The 16337-nt window shown below is 38.0% G+C and overlaps 1 protein-coding gene across 2 annotated transcripts in view; it reads left to right on the top strand.

The window, feature by feature from the left end:
• Positions 1-16337, top strand: part of ARMC1 (armadillo repeat containing 1) — a 33913-nt gene that overhangs the window by 15202 nt on the left and 2374 nt on the right. For both annotated transcript variants that reach the window (XM_058039427.1, XM_058039435.1), the window contains exons 4-6: positions 12118-12307; positions 15590-15706; positions 15789-15863. In XM_058039427.1, coding sequence (XP_057895410.1) covers positions 12118-12307; positions 15590-15706; positions 15789-15863 — 382 coding nt within the window. The remainder of the gene's footprint in view (positions 1-12117; positions 12308-15589; positions 15707-15788; positions 15864-16337) is intronic.

Below are 16337 nucleotides of genomic sequence, written 5' to 3'. Positions count from 1 at the left end.
ACAATCATAATTGCTTTGAGTGCTTTCTGTTTAAATGGGGAAAAAAATAGGTGGGCAGTTAAAAATGAGCTAGTTGTTTTTCAGTGTAGGCAAAAAATATTGTGATGAGTATTGCAGAATTTAAAAAATGGAGAACTTTGAGACACTGAGAAAAAGTTATTAAGAATAAAATAACTTTATTAAAACCACGTCTATTTAAAAGCCTTTTGTGCTCAACTGTCTTATCCAGTTTCTTTATTTAGAAATTGGCGGAAACAGAGAGTTAAATATTTTAGGAAATCATTTAAGATTATTTACTTCCTATATTTTTGCAGAATTTATATTTAAACAGAGAACTCAGAAATGTTGATTATAAAAAAAGAAGTGGTTTACAGAGTGAGACACAATATTATATATTATAACATATAATAACAATATTGTATGTTAAAAAAGATAGAATCTGAGTTGATATTTAAGTAACTGCTGACTGCAGGATTGGAAACAAATACTAATGCTGAACTTGGTGCCTCAAGATCTGCCTGACATGGTGTGCCAAAGGCAGCTTCTTTGCCTTTTGTGGGGCAGTTCTGTACCTGTGTTGAGGGGTAGAGATTTAAGTGGATTGGCAGAATAGTCAGGATTAGTAATGGCAATGCCTCCAATGGTAACAGACACTTCTAATGCTCGATAAACCTTGTCATCAGCTGGTGGTGAAAGCATTTCAGGAATACAGTGACCTTCTCTGGTTACTATTGAGTTTACAAGAAAAACTGCTGAGGTAGATTCTTTAGTATGCTGACTTTTACTGATGTTTACTAAAATTAAGAGCTAAGAAGGCTTAAGGTGCTTTGAAATTAAAGTAACAAATTGTGTGCTGAAGTATTTAATCCAATGCAGGTGTGGATTGACAGTATTGTAGGCTGCAGTAATTTACTTACAAAAAGGGCATTGATACATTCTTAACACTGTGAGGTTTCTCACCTTCTCCTACCAGTGTCAAATGTCTACATTTGGTTTACAGTGACCTTGTCCACAGATGGTATTTGTCCCTGGTCCTTGACCTTCATAGTAAGCATCCCAAAAAATTGGAGATTTTTTTCTAGGAAACCATAAGTGGATTACCCTTTTTTTAGTCTTTTTTTTTTTTTTTTTTTCATGAGGGCTGCTTGATCAATAAACATAATAAGGTGCTGGTGTGTGATTAGAACTTAGATGGTTTCAGTTGGGTATTACAGGCAATAAATGCTACAGAGGAACTTACTAATGATGATACAGCCTTCATAAGTAGTTTCTGGATGGAGCTGTTATTTCAGAAGGAAGTGAATTTTATGTGATTCTCAGTTGGATGTATTTCTATCCAGGAATATGTTCTGATACTTTGTTGTTTTGCAGTACCTGCTACGATATTTTTTTGGCAGGATTTCCATTGGATTTTGTAGTAGAAAGTCCTCTCTAATAACTTGAAACAAATTTAAATTGTTAGCACATGCTGTATTTATACAGTACATCATCAAGTTCCTACAACACTTCTTTTAAACATACAACCTTTTGTTGTATGCTTCAGCCTATTTTGCATGGGGACTGCAGTCCCTTTGGTTAGAAATGAAGCTGTTAATACTGGCTTACTTAAAAATAAAACAGTCAGTTCCTTGCTAATAATTAAGTAGTGTAAGAGTAGGAAAACAAGATGTTTCAATAGTTACCTACTTTGAGTCTCTACTGAATTAATATTAACTATATTAGCAAATTAATCAAATACAAAGCTTAGACATAGATATGCTTACACAGATTAAACCTGCATTTTTTTCCTCTGGGACAGGTTGCTGCTGCAGTTTAATTTGTATTATTTATACAGGCTTTGTTCAGGGAAGCCTGAATCTTAGAGCTTTCAAACCCTTTGTTTTCTTTTTTTTTAAACTTTTCTCCTGTAAATTTCAGAGAAATAATCAGATTAACTTCACTTTTAAAAACTAAAATAAACAGTAGAGATTTTAAGATAGAAATGAATTTTCCAAATCATTATAGACTATAATCAACTATTATTATATTACATACTTAGTGCTGTTAGCATGCTGATAGTACAAGAAAGTGGTTGGCTTCCTCCAAGATGTTTCTAAAGTGCTTCTGTGCTGAGACTGATTTCAGCACTACCAGTGCCTCTACCTGGTCACCACAGCATCATCTCCAGGAAGACCTGGCTTTTTAATGCAAACATTTTACATCTTTCATTGTAAAGGACCAGAGACAGTTGTTGCTCTTAAGATTTTTTTTTTTTTTTTTAGCCCTGATGCAATTTGTTGGAACCCTATAATAAACATGATTTTTGCCATCCATGAAATTATTACTGTTCATTAGCAGGCAAGATATTGGAATCAGCTACTGTGAATTTCAACATGGAGTTTGTCTTTTATGTGGACTCTTGTCTAGCAAATGCTGCTATGAATCCTTTTGAGTTTACTTGAGTTAACAGGCCCTGCATCTTTTTTTTTTTAATGTAGAGTATGTCCATATGGTAGATACCAAGCTGTGGGAGATCAGAAGTTGATTTTCCATTTAGTGTATAAATAGCAAGAGTTAAACAAAATTGGATGAATAGCTGGGTTAAGCATATGGCATATGTTCAAATCCGTTATCCCGTTCTTGGAAGTTCATTCACTTCTTGTGATCAGAGGACAATAGAATGAATCAGGAAAATGTGTTAAGTATGGGTAATTAATCAATTGCTATATGTTTAAATTATATCACAGTTGCTGATTTTACAGCAGTTAGTGGGATTGTACTGTGATTTTACTCTTACTTACAACTTTTTTAATATTTAGGTTGTTTTGTTTGCTTGTTTTCAACAGTCTTCAGGACATTCTAGCAATTTCATGGGGTTTTTGTACATCTTCAGGTTCAGTAGGTATATGATGTAAACTGAGCTGGAAGTGGCATTGTGAAATCCAATCCTTACTCCTAATTTCAGTGGGGTATGTCTTGTTAAGTACAAAATCAGTCTTAAGACATCAGATTTCCTTGTTCATTACAAGTTTTTTAGTTTAGTGTCTCCTGGTCAAATTGTCACAGCTATGACAGGAGTAGTGTGTGGAAGGCTGGCCAAGTGACAGGGATCTTGCAGTTCTAGGGAGCAAAGGCTGGCCAAGTGACAGGGATCTTGTAGTTCTAGGGAGCATTCTAGGAAAATGTGAGACCTTGCCTTGTTGCCGTGGTGCAGCCACCTTGGAGCACGTGGTTGATGCCCCTGGAGTGCAGGCACATAACCCTGCTGTCCTCAGGCTGGGCTTAGGTTCACTGAGCAGTCCACCTGCTTGGTTTTGGGGTTTGAAGATCCATGGTGCTGCTGCTTATTCTGTCACTTAAAGCTTGCCCAGTCCTGCAGGCTCTCTTTTTTTTTCCCATTCTACACTTTCAAATTGTTTTTCCTGTTGTTGATCCATTACTATGCTTTCTATACTGTTATTGACCAACATAAGGATCCTGCTGTCTGTATTCTTCAGGATTTTGACATTTTTCTTTTCAGAAAGCAGGTGGTAATCATTTTATCAGCTGCTCTGTGATATTATCTGGTCTTTGCTGTGTTTTTGGGGCTAGAGGGAACTGAGGTGTAGCATGGTAGTAGCACCATACCGGGATTCTGAGAAGGTGTGTGCTGAAGTCATGCTACTCTTCAAGCTGTTTTCAAATAACCTGCCTGCTGCCTGGAAGGAGTCAGGAGAGCAGTCACGTGCTTATGAGTGAGCCCACTGCATCACAGGATGCACTAAAAACTTACAAGAAAGAGCAGCATTCATGGAGATAAGAAAGAATCTTGCCCTGGCACTGGAGCAGAACAGGCAGAAAAGCAGCTAGATCAGATAACTGTCTTGAAACAGATTGCTTTTTCTCTAATACCATGCTCTTTCTTTAGGGTTGTCATTCATGCTCAAAGTTTTCATCAAAACCATGTCAATCACTGTGTCTCACTTCTAAAATCAAAGATTAGTGATTTCCCAGCCCGCTCTTACAGAATGTAACAACTCTTTGCAGCTTACTGCTCCCTTTAGTTGCTGGAAACAACTTCTGTCTTTAAGTATAGGAAGAAAGTATTGCAAAAGAAATTGTTCCCTGGAAACAAATACATGAGTGGTCTTAAAGCATAGTGATCTGAGTATATGTTGGCTAGCCATTTGTTACCCATGACTAAATGATAAATCTCTACTGTGTATGTACTTTAAATGTTCTGACATGCATGCACTTGCCCAACAGTGATAAAACAGTGATAGAATTTGTGTCAATCCATGAAATTCTTACTTGTGCTTTTTGTGTCATATGGGCTACTATATGCATTGTAATGAATTAAGTTTGTTTATGGAAATAAAATGATGGTTGAAAATATCACTACTCAGGATCTTAGGGAAGAATATAGGGACAGTGCTTGCATGTATGAAGAGGATTGGGATCAAATGAAAATATCTGCTTTTATGTGATGATAGGTTTTCTCTAACTTTTTGGAAAGGTACTTGCATCACTCTGTAGATGAGGTCTCTCAAACTAATGTTTTAGAAGGAAAAATGACATTTAGTTCTTTGTTATGTTCAGTGATTTAGGATTCTTCTGTAAGTTATGTCAGAGAGTTGTTGATACTTTTAATTTATGAGTAAGTTACTTAGGATGGCATTTGCCAAGGTCTTGTCTAATATTAGAGCCTTAACTTGGATAATGAAGATATTTTTCATCTTCAAACTCTTCATATTCGTTACACTTGAATTGTGTTGCGGATTCTTTTTACAGATCTGCATTTTAAGGTTCTACTGTCCGTTACTGTGTAAAATTCTTGAGATGTCAATACAGGAAATTTTTCTTGGGCTAACTTTAAAATGTCTAGATCTGTTTCCTTATTTTGTGTTTAGAGTTTATCTTTCCTTCACCACTGTTAGCTACTTTTCTTTTTGGTTTTACAGAGCTGCTCTTTTCTTTGTTTGGTTTCCCAAGTATTAGTGAGCAAGAGCTCAGTGATGAGCCATCCAGTGCATGTCCACCTTTTCTGTTTGGCTGTGTCACAGCCTTTGTCCATGATTTGTAAGGCTATATGTCGTGCTCCCTTCTTATGGAGCCATGCTAACTGAAAATATATATAGTACACACAGTCTCTATGTGAAAAGTGTTGTTATGTAAGTGGTGTACTGCAAATGTACCATTCTCCTGTATCAGTTTCCTTGCTTGGATCTTAACAGAGTTCTGGGCCGTGAGTTCTATCATAGAGGCTACCTCTGGTTGCCATTTTCTCATAGAGGTTTCTCAGTTTACACAAATGAGCTGTAGCTCTTCTCCATGAGGAGGTGAATGAGCTGTAGTTCTTCTCTGTGTATCCTGAGAATCATAAAACATCCTCAGTTGGAGGGGGTCCACGAGGACCATCGAGTTCAGCTCCTGGTTCTGCACAGGACAGCCTCACAGGTCAGCCTTGAGATGCAAGTGATGCCCAATTCTAGACTTAAAACTGAGAATGGTCTCTGTGTCTGTCTTTGGTTCTCTTGCTCATGAGCAGCCCTGGAGAAAATAGGCCCATCAGTACCAGCTCAGATTGGTCCATAAATTACAAATTGAATACTCTTGAACTACATCAGATTCAGAGAGTAACAGTGTAAACTGAGTGAGCTGATATGTACTGACTTTTTGATCTATGTTATGAAGTTACTTGAGATTAAAATATTTCTTTAGTTTGCCTGTGTGAGCTCATCTTTGGCTTTATACTCTTATTTACTAAACACAGTTGTTGCACGAAGTAGAATTACAAAGAAATTACATATTTGGAGTGAGAAACCTGGGAGCAGTGTTCTCCTGAAGTCAGTGTCATGTTTGAACCAGTGAACTATTGGATTTTTACGTTTTGTGTTAGAAGTTTCTAAATTGTTATTATAAGGCGTAGTTTCTCTGTGATGACTGTGTGTAATAAGATCTTGCTATAAGCTAAGGTGGAACAGGTTGCCTAGGGAAGCTGTGGGTGCGCCATTCCTGAAGGTGTTCAAGGCCACGATGGATGCAGCTCTGAGTAACCCTGGTGTAGTTGAAGGTGTTGCTGCCCATGGCAGGAGGGTTGGAACTAGTTGATCTTCAGGGTCCTCTTCCAACCTTAAGCATTCAAGGATGATTCTAGGAAGATGAAAACATCAGCAGTACTCAATGACAAGTTCTAATGACTTTGAGAATGATGCCTTCCTTTTTACATTTAGTCTTGCCTTTAGTTCATGATGCTTTAACATAGAACAATTTAGGACTGAGCAGTGAACTCTAAGTCTAAATATGAGAGCAGGAAGTTTCTGAAATCAGTCTTTGTAATTTTCAAATGCATTAGAATTATGTAAGCTGTCATGCAGAGCACTTTGGAAGACAGTGTGTAAGGAAAATAGTTGGCAGGAAATTAAATAAATTTTTGCTTTACTTACAAAAAAGCCTATCTGCTAAAATATTCTTACCCTGAAAGATTAGAGATCCACAAGTAGGTAAAAATAGGTGTGTTCCATGTATGTTGCTGTTTGAATTTACTTAGTGACTTCTTGATATGTGTTCATAGACTCACAGGGTGATTGAGTTTGGAAGGGACCTCTGCAGGTCATGGGTCCAGCTCTCTCCTACTCAGACATAGTCACCTAAACCACATTGCCCAGAACCATGTCCAGGAAGCTTTTGAGTATCTCCAGGGATGGAGACTCTACAACCTGTCTGGACAGCTTCTGCCAGTGCTTAGTCACCCTCACAGTGGAAAACTGTTTCCTTGTTTTTCAGATTGTGCCCTTTGCTTCTGGTCCTGGCTTTGTCCTCTTTGCAACCCTTTTGGGTATTTATGTACATTGATAAGCTCTCCCCAAGCCTTCTCTAGGCTCAACCATCCCAGATCTCTCTCCCTTCTTTCATCAGCCCTGTAATCATCTTCCTGACCCTTTTCTGGACTCTGCAGCGTGTTCATACATCTTGTGTACTGGGAACCCAGACCTGGCCACAGCACTGCTGATGAAAGAGGCAGGATGACCTCCCTTTATCTGCTGGTAGCACTCCTGCCAATGCAGCCCAGGATAACCAGTAACCGTGGCTGCAGGGGCACTTTGCTGGCTGATGCTGATCTTTGTGTTGAACAGGTTCTTTGCAAAGCTCCTTTCCAGCTGCTCGCTCAGAGATTGTGCCTGATCTGAGTGGTGCCTGGGGCTGTTCTTCCCCAGATGCAGGTCTTTGCACTTTCCCTTGTTGAACGTGATGAGATGCCTGTCAGCCCATTTTTCCAGCCTCTTGAGGTCTGTCTGGCACAGCTGTCTGATGTATCTGTCACTCCTTCCTGTTTTGTGTCATCTGCACATCTTGTTAAGAGTCCATTGTGACCCAGATAGTTAATGAAGATACTGAACAGAACATGGGACCTGGTGTTGATCCCTGCTGTACACTGCTAGATACTGACCTCCAGCTGGGTTTCATGGCCTTGATCACCACCTTCTGGGCCTGGCTATCTAGCCAGTTTTCAGTCCCCATCTCAGTCTGGTCAGCCAGTCCATCCTGCATCAGCTTCTCTGTGGGGAAGGGCCAGTGTCAACAGACAGTAGCCATTTGCTCTCCCATCCTAGTGAAGCCGGTTGTTTCATTGTAGAAGGTTCCTGGGGTGCTCAGGCATGACTTTGTCTTTGTGAATCTGGGTTCACCCTTCCTGACCACCTTCAGATTTTTTCCATCACCTTCCCAGGGGTTCAGATATTATCAGAGCCTTGAAATTTTATAAATGGACAATTAACTTTGCCATCTTTATTGTGGGTAGTGGGCAGACTGACCAAGTACATCCAAAAGCAGAATTACTACAGAAGTGAAACTTCTGGAATTAAATGACATAAATCTCCTTTCAATGGAGTCTGGGATGTAATTGAGTCTTGGGTAAAGAAAAATTCCCTCTTTTATTTTTATTTGGAAACCTCCTGTGTCCAGGTTATAAGCTCAGTAGAAACACAGTAATGAAATGCTGTTGTAGTGTGTTACATGTTTGGCTAATGTGTATTGAGAGCACAATGGATGCCATTAAGGAAAGGCATGTAATAGTTCCTGTGCTTGTGCACAGGGCCTGCTCTACTCTGAGCAGAGTTACAGTTGCATGTTTCCTCTGGTGCAGCAGTTAGTATGTAATTTACAAGTAAGTACACATGTTTATTTTTAAAAATATGCATAAAATATTACAGCTTAAAAAAGGATAAGATTATCTTTTACAGTTTCACGCCCTCATGTATGTATTTATAAACTTATTTATGTCTTGCCCTTCTCTGAAAGGGGAAAATCACTATATTAGTCTTTCTCAGTCTTTGTGCTTCTTCTAAAGGAGGAGACTTAAGTCTCTGTTACCTTTGCATCAGATGAAGCTGTAGTAGGAAGGTTGTCATGCCCTTCTGTTATAATTTATGATGCTGTGTGTTTACTTCAGTCACAGCCATAATGCTGTACACTGCTTACACATTCTTTCCTAGTATCCATACTCTGCCCACATCACACACACCTTTGGAGTTGTAGCCATTAGTTTTCATGTCCTTTAAGGTTAGCAGGAACTTTAAAAAATGTCTTGCCATGCTAATAAAACCTCTGCAGTACTTGGACCATGTTTAAAAAGTTATTTCTAATAATAGTGTAGAAAATGAGAACTATTTCTTGTATCCTCTTATGACAGATACAGCACGTGTCACTTGGATTCTGTGTTCATACTTCTTACACAGCCAGCCTTGGGTAAACATGATGGAAGGACAGGCAGCAATCTAGGATGACAGGAATTCTGGAAGACAGTGAAAATTAAAGGCTTGAGTTTCTGACAGGCATCTTCTGAGTCTTGCTGAAGTAATGTAAGATGTTACCGTCTCTGAAAGAGATGGTAACCAGCTATTGCCAACTGTTATTCTGCTCTAAGTAGATGCTGCTATTTCCCTAGCAGGGTAGCAGAACACTAGTCATAGAATCACAGAACAGCCCGGCTTGGAAGGCCCCTCAGAAGATGATCTGGTCCTACCTTTCCTGGGAAAGGGGACCTAGATGAGACTATCTCATGTCCTGTCCAACTGTATCTTGAAAACCTCCAGCAGTGGGGGCGGTACTGTGTCCCTTGGTGAGATTTTCACTGATGGAGTGTTCTCAAACAAGCTCTAGCTGCACAGTGAATTTATAGTATGCACCTGCACCTTCAGTGGTGACTAAAGTGCCGTCCTGGAGTGGGAGAGAGCAAGAGTTCCCTTGTGCTGCTCTGATGGTGGCAAGAGGTTGGCTCACACAGCTGAGGGCAGTGTTAGCTGAAACTGCTGACACACTGGTGCTGGGAGGACTGGTGTCAGTGCCCTCAACATTTTCTCATTTTAGGCAACAAAACCACAGCCCATGAGTTAGAGTAGTTTTAGAAAAAACCAAAACTTCCACTGTTTTGTGGTTTCATTTTATGTGCAGTTTCATTGTATTTGTTTTTATTAGGAATATAGTATGTAAGGAAACAGACTCACCACTGAACATCACCTTGGTTTTGCAACCAAGAGGCTTTATTATACTTGCTTCCAGATAGGTATTTTTTCCCCTTAAAGACCACAGAATCTTAGAGTAGTTTGGGTTGGAAAGGACCTTTAAAGATCCTCTAGTCCAAACCCCCTGCAATGAGAGGAGATATCTGCAACTGAATTTTCCAATTTGATGTTGAACGGTTCCTGAGATAGGGCATCTTCTGTTTCTGTGGGCAATCTGTGCCAGTGTTTCACCATGTTCGTCACAAAAATTTTCCTTTTATCTTATCTGATATTAAGATATAAATGTTTCTGTTATTTTACAGCTGTTGCAGAAATTGCTTTAATGACAGAATAACAGGTGGCTGAAAACTTGTATTCACTCATTTTACTAGTATATTTTAAATTGTAGAAGGTTTTGTCAGGCATTTTGGGCATCTTTGTTTAACTGAGTTGCTGGAAGTATAGTATTTTGTTTCTGCAGTGTAAAACTGGTGTACACCTTCACTTGGGATTGTTTTGCAATCTGTTACTTCTAAGTGGCAGCCATTGTCCTTGGTCCTGTAGTGTAGTGTCTGAGTTTCTTGCTGCTTTTTATTACACAGTCAGTTGCTTATTGCTGATTCTCTTTAAATAAGATTAAAGTCTTGCATTTGTTTTTGTTTTTTTTTTAAGGTAATAGGGGTAACTTAGTGGTAGATAGTGGTAATCCTCTGTTTGGAAAAATACAGGAAATTATCTGAGTATGTTGTTTGAGAGTGTGTGTGTGTATGCTCAAACTTTATCAGTATAGACTTGTTTTAGGAAGATCTTGGAATGACTGTGTCAAATAAGACCCAATTTACTTTTGTGTTTTAAAGTCAACAGGTTGTTTCAGTTGTGCAGTTAATAGCAGATCATTAGTTTTCAAGAACTGTGCCAACTATAATGTTGGGAGAATAAAACATATATGAAAATCACTGTTGACTTTTTTGTTTCAGGCATTTGAATATTTTATATTTGCTGACATAGTGACAGCTTTAAATTCTCTTTATTTTGCATAGCTTAGTATATTTTTGCATATATATACACACACACATATATTAAGGCAAGTATTAAGGATGCCTTTATTTCTGACTTTAACTCTCTGATGCAATAGTACAATTGTTTTGAAGCAAAACCCCTTACCAACTGCATAGTGGGTGCTGTAGGTGGAGTAGTGACATTTTCAGTAGTTTGCTTAGTGAGCTGCATTTAAATTTACCAAAAATAAAACTTGTCTGTTGTAAATCACTTGATACTGACAGGATTGTTGTTGAAAGAAATTGGCAAAACTAATAGGTGGGTTAATTCCTTAATCTCTTGATAAGCTATCACTTTAGCAAAAGCTGTTTTATTACTACCTCAGGACATCCCGTGGCATGGCTTTATTATCAGTTCTATTACTTTAACTAATAAATGATGGAAGGATGAAGTTGAAATCTTTGTGAGTTCCCAGCACTTTTTTCTGTGAATTAACATAAGCAATTTCTCAGTATAGGAAAGCAGAACATGAGCATGTATTTAAAACTGAACATATGTTGGAATGCTTTCCCTTTCTAGGTCTTGGTTATTTGCTTATTACTGCTTATTTATCTTTCTTTTTTTTTCCCCCTCTGAATGTTGTTAATCCACTGAATTATCTGAAGAACTGACATTTTCCTTTCCAAATGGGTGCTGTTCAAAACAAGGTGCAGAGAAGTAAAAAAAAAGGCTAGCTGAGACCCCCACAAGCCGAGAACTCCTAACATGCTTGCTTTAGTATTCTCTCTTGTCCATATGGTAGGATGGAAAATGTGTTTAATGGCTGGTAATTAAGGAAGTCAAATGGAAAAAAAAATCTAAAGGTACTTGTTACTTACTTAGTGTTTGCTAAACAAAGCAGCAAAGCTGTCATTCATCATTTTAAAATTAATTGCAAGTTGATGCAGTAATAATTTTGTTTCTACACAAAGCTTAAAGTCACTAGCATAATTAAAACAGGGCTGAATTTGGGCAACAGATTTATATTAGTACCTGATTAAAATTAGTTTAAATTAAATCTTAACAATTCAATATATGTTGAGTCTACTTTTTTCTATCTAAAAAAATGCTATCATATAATTTATACCATAAATTTTAGTCTAATCAGGAATAGCCTTTGGATTCTTCAAGAAAATTTGTGTTTCTGCTGTGCTACTGATGCTCAGTAAATTTGGAGAAGAAAACTTCGGGAAAGATGCCAGTTCTACAGAGAAATTATTTTTATTATGTAGCAAGGAAAGTAGGAAACAAAACATGTCACAAGGTGATTGGAGAAGTTCTGTTATAAAAAAATAAAGCTCAACACAAAGTAACCCTGGAACGCTGACCATGCACTGCCATGTTTGGCTTGTAGTTGTCAAACCAATGTAAACTGTGTTCATGTTGTTTCAGAACAGATGTGTTTATAATGAGCATAGAATCAAAAAATTGACATAAAAATTAGAATTGGGAAAAGAAAATAGTTTTACCCAATTTCTGCTCTCCCCACTTAATATTTTTGCTACATCTTGACTGTACCACGTGGAATATTCCAGTTGCAAGGATGTAATCAATAGCTTTTTGCAGTACTAATGTGAAAACAAATACGTGGAAATCTTAGTCCCTTTTTTTCTTTCAGGACCACTACACCAGGAGAGACTAAACTCCTGGCTTCTGAAGTCTATGATATCCTTCAGTCTTCCAACATGTCAGACATGGACAGTGTGAACGAGATGAATTATCGTCGGCGGAAAGCACAGTTTTTCCTCGGCAGCACAAATAAGCGTGCCAAGACAGTGGTTTTGCATATAGATGGCCTTGATGATTCGGTAAGGAAACCTTCAGAGTTTGTGTAAATAAGGCATGCTGTACTGAGAGTTATTTTAACCCCAGAAACCCAGTGAGGCTACCTGTGTGATATCATTAATTGTCAGCAATTTCTGTGAATTGTATTTTGAAGTGTGAGATATGTATAAAATACTGCATAAATTGAGCTTACTCAGAACACCTAAAGAAGCTTCAAGGCAGTTTTCTTGATGGTTTTTTGAGAAAGAATAGAGTGAACAAAGTACCTTCAGGATTTTTCACTTAAGGATCTCTTGTGGTTGTACAAGTGTGTTTATCTAAAAAAGTTTCCTTTTAGTTAAGAGAGATTTCAGACACTGGGAGGTTTGTTATTATTCTTAATCTAGAAATGCTGTATTTTCTTTGAGCTGGTTTTGCTGCATCTTTTCATTGTCTGTGAGATCTTTTCTACTGTAGTGACCAGAATGGCATTTGAATTAATGAGGTCTCACTGAGTCTTTATGTAATGTCAGAATAACTTCTACAGATTTATCTACCATACCCCTGTAGATAACACCCCAGGGCCATGTTTGCCTTTTTACGGCTGCCAAACAGCATGTAGGCTGTTTAAGCACGTTATCCACAAGTGCCCTCCGGACTCTGTATCTTTCAGTTTTGTACCCATTTTAAATGATCAAACCTGATCCTTTGCTTTGTTGCTTTACATTCTGCCAAGTAAGCATGTCCACAGGCCCAGTTTACCAACAGCATACCCACTGTTCTGTTTTCACAAGACCATCGTTAATTCCTTTAGAAATAACATGCTGCTCTAGCTCACTTTATACAAATATTTTTTAGCGTTTTGGCCTTCCAGCACTTGCTCTAGCTAGAAAGGCAGTGCTTTGTCAACACCATTGGCTTTGCTACTCTGTGAAATTTTTTAAATTCAGTCCCATAGGTTGTTGTTTTTAAGCTTGTAGTTGATTTGTTTGTTTACAGGTATCTCCAAGCAAGAAATTTCATCCACTTCTACTTTGTGAGTTTAGATATTTTGCTTGTAGTCCAGTTCTATCTTAAAAGCATGTCTTTTTCTTCAACAAATGGAACTTAGCAATATTTGTGAGTTTTGTCTCTGCAATGCTGAGGTAAAGGTATTGTGAAAAAGTATAGGGTATTTAGATATTCATCTTTAGAGAGCAACACTGCAGGTAGATCACACCAGCATGTTTTCCTAGCTTGTTGTTAAAGGAAGGTCTGTCTGTGCACAGACTGAGATAGCTGGTGTATGTAGCTCTGTATTTCATCAGATGATTAAAGAAATGTTAAAAGATGCTCACCAGAAGTTAAACATCCCTGTAATGCTGTTTTAAGTGTTATGGTAAGTTGGGACTAGGAGGGTGTTAAAGCTTGTGAGCAACAAAAGCCATTTAGTTTCCTTCAATAGTTAATTCCTGACATAAGTAGCAGAGAATATTAGGTTGCATGTATGAGTTTGAAGAGGCATAGTGAGTAAACACAGAGCTTTAGACATGGTGTTCTCAGTCATTTCCATTTGTAAATGGAAACTGCTGTCAGGAGTGGTTGCAGGTCCTGCAAATGCTTGTGGATTTCGAAACCTCAAATAGTAGATAATTGACTGTTTCAGGAAGAGAGGGGAAAGGTCATTTGTTCTTTAATGTGGTGTTTTAAGATCTAATTATTAAATTTGGTGATAAAGGTAAAAAATAAGGCAGTAGCTCAGGAGTTTGTGGCATGCCCCTCAGTCAGTTTTCTAGTCTGTACATTATAGTAGTGTTTGTGAGAGGCATGGTAATCAGGGTTTGATGTGTAAGGAAATAACCTAAATTTTGCCTGTGCCCATGCTTCAGGAGTACCATGCAGAGTATGGTAGTAAACCATACCAAGTATGTTTAGTTGTGTTTGTGGGTTGTTATTGCTGGGTTTGTGGCTGCCTGCCTGCGAAATGCATTTTGCAAAGTATGTCTGTGCAGGAAAGCTGGTGGCTGCCAAGCTGCCAGCTTTTTACAGAGTTTGTGTGGACATTAATAAGTTTTTTCTTTTAAGAAATTATTCACCAGTTTTCTGATCATGGAAAGCCTCATTTCAAATTAAACTGAGGTGCCTGTGATTCACCTGGGATCTTAAGAGTAAAAAGCTAAATTCTGTCACAGAATTGCTACACACCCATGTATAAATTTATTTTTTTAGGCTAAGTAGCTATGAAAGTGTTGCTTACTGTGTCCAGATGTAGGTTTCAACTTTCACTTGTGTAAGGCAGCCTATCATCTTTGCATCAAATACTTCCTTTCTATAGTAAAGGTAGCCTATCTGACAAAGGTATTTTTTGGGAAACTCAAAAATGTTACCTGTTTCAATACATAAACTTACACAAATGAATTGTTTCAATATATATGCTAAACTGCTAAAAAAAAAAAAACCCCAGACTGCTTCAGTTCATTCTTCCAAGATTAAAAGAATTTAATTTGCTTGTTGTGCATGTGAATACTCACTAGGGATTATTTGGTAACTAATGCAAATATACTTTGAATTAACTAATTATTTAAAACCTTGCAGGAAAAAAAAAGTGAGTAATTATTTTAAACCTGTTTTAAAGGCTGTCAGCTTATTTCTGATACAGTCCATCCTTTTTTATGCCCTTCTGTGCTAGCAGTCTCTCCAAGTATACTTTAATTCTTTTTGTTGCGACCATGTTGTGCAAATATTAAAAGGGAAAAAAAAATGGAACATTCTAAGGTAATGTAGCAGATGCAACTAGCACGGGTCAATGTAATGTTACAGCACAGTAGGCGATGTCACTTGCTTTAAACATAACACTCTGTGGGTTATCAACCAAGTATTTTCCCTTTAAAATAACAGTTAAGTGTGTGCTGTGCCATGATGTCTGTGAGCTGCCACAGATGAAGCAGCTGAAAGGTACAACAGCTGCTTTGATGCATTCAGTCAGTATGGAGCCAAGGTGTCTGATAAATAGCAACTTAAACACTAACTACTCATCAATGAGCACTTCAGTCAATCAGACCTTAACCAGAGGGGACTGTTTAGCTGATTACACAGAGAAAAACATTCTTTGCTTTTCAGCACTTTTCTCTAATTATTTACAGTTGATTCCATCCTTCTTTGACTTCTAAAGTGTAAGCAAATTTTCTTTTGTGGTAAGAGAGTCTAATATTTGTGCACTAAAATGTAAGTGTTAGTTTTTCTGTTACTCAAGCACACATGTGCTTTGAGACATACAGGAACACAATTAATTGTGAGCATTGTCACGTGGTATGTTTTTTAGTTGTGGGACTTTGTTTGTTTTTCAGTCTCGAAGGAATCTTTGTGAAGAAGCCTTGTTGAAGATTAAAGGTGTTATTAGTTTTACCTTTCAAATGGCTGTTCAAAGGTGTGTGGTCCGAATTCGCTCAGATTTAAAAGCAGAGGTAAGTGCTTTGTAACCCTCCAGATTCCCACATTATTGCATTCTGTTGCACTGAGCTCTTGCTTTTTTCTCTGTGTTTGTAGGCGCTGGCAACAGCGATAGCATCAACCAAAGTTATGAAGGCACAGCAAGTTGTGAAAAGTGAAAGTGGTGAGGAGGTAGGATCTCTGTCTTTCTAAATACCAATTGTTACAGCTCAGCTGTATCTTCAATATCAGCTCCTCTGGGCCCATAACATCTGGTCGTAGGCAAAATTTTTTAAGCATGAGTGTTAGACATCCAGCACAAGAGGACTCAAGGATATCCTGTGTCAGGATAAGAATCCATAGAACAGTTACATGGAAATTACTGTTCAGAAGAAGGATGAAAGTACTGTAACTGATTATCTCTATAATGATATGAAAAGGGTCACAGTGAAAGTGGTGGGCTTTCTTGGTTGGTTTTGCTGATGTGCTGTTGTTTCACAACTACTACACTAAAAGGTAGTCTGTATTTCCTTGATGCTTTCTCTTCCCTTGTAAGCCGAACCTCTTCTTGTGTATCTTCTAAGCATAGTTGGTTCCATTTATGTTCTTGCTCTATAGGGCAATGGGGAGGAGTCTCACAATGTGCTTGCCTGTCCTCCTGAACAT

This window comes from Melospiza georgiana, chromosome 1, assembly GCF_028018845.1.
Source record: "Melospiza georgiana isolate bMelGeo1 chromosome 1, bMelGeo1.pri, whole genome shotgun sequence".
Taxonomy (NCBI): Eukaryota; Metazoa; Chordata; class Aves; order Passeriformes; family Passerellidae; genus Melospiza; species Melospiza georgiana.
This window is presented reverse-complemented; position numbering and strand designations above follow the sequence as displayed.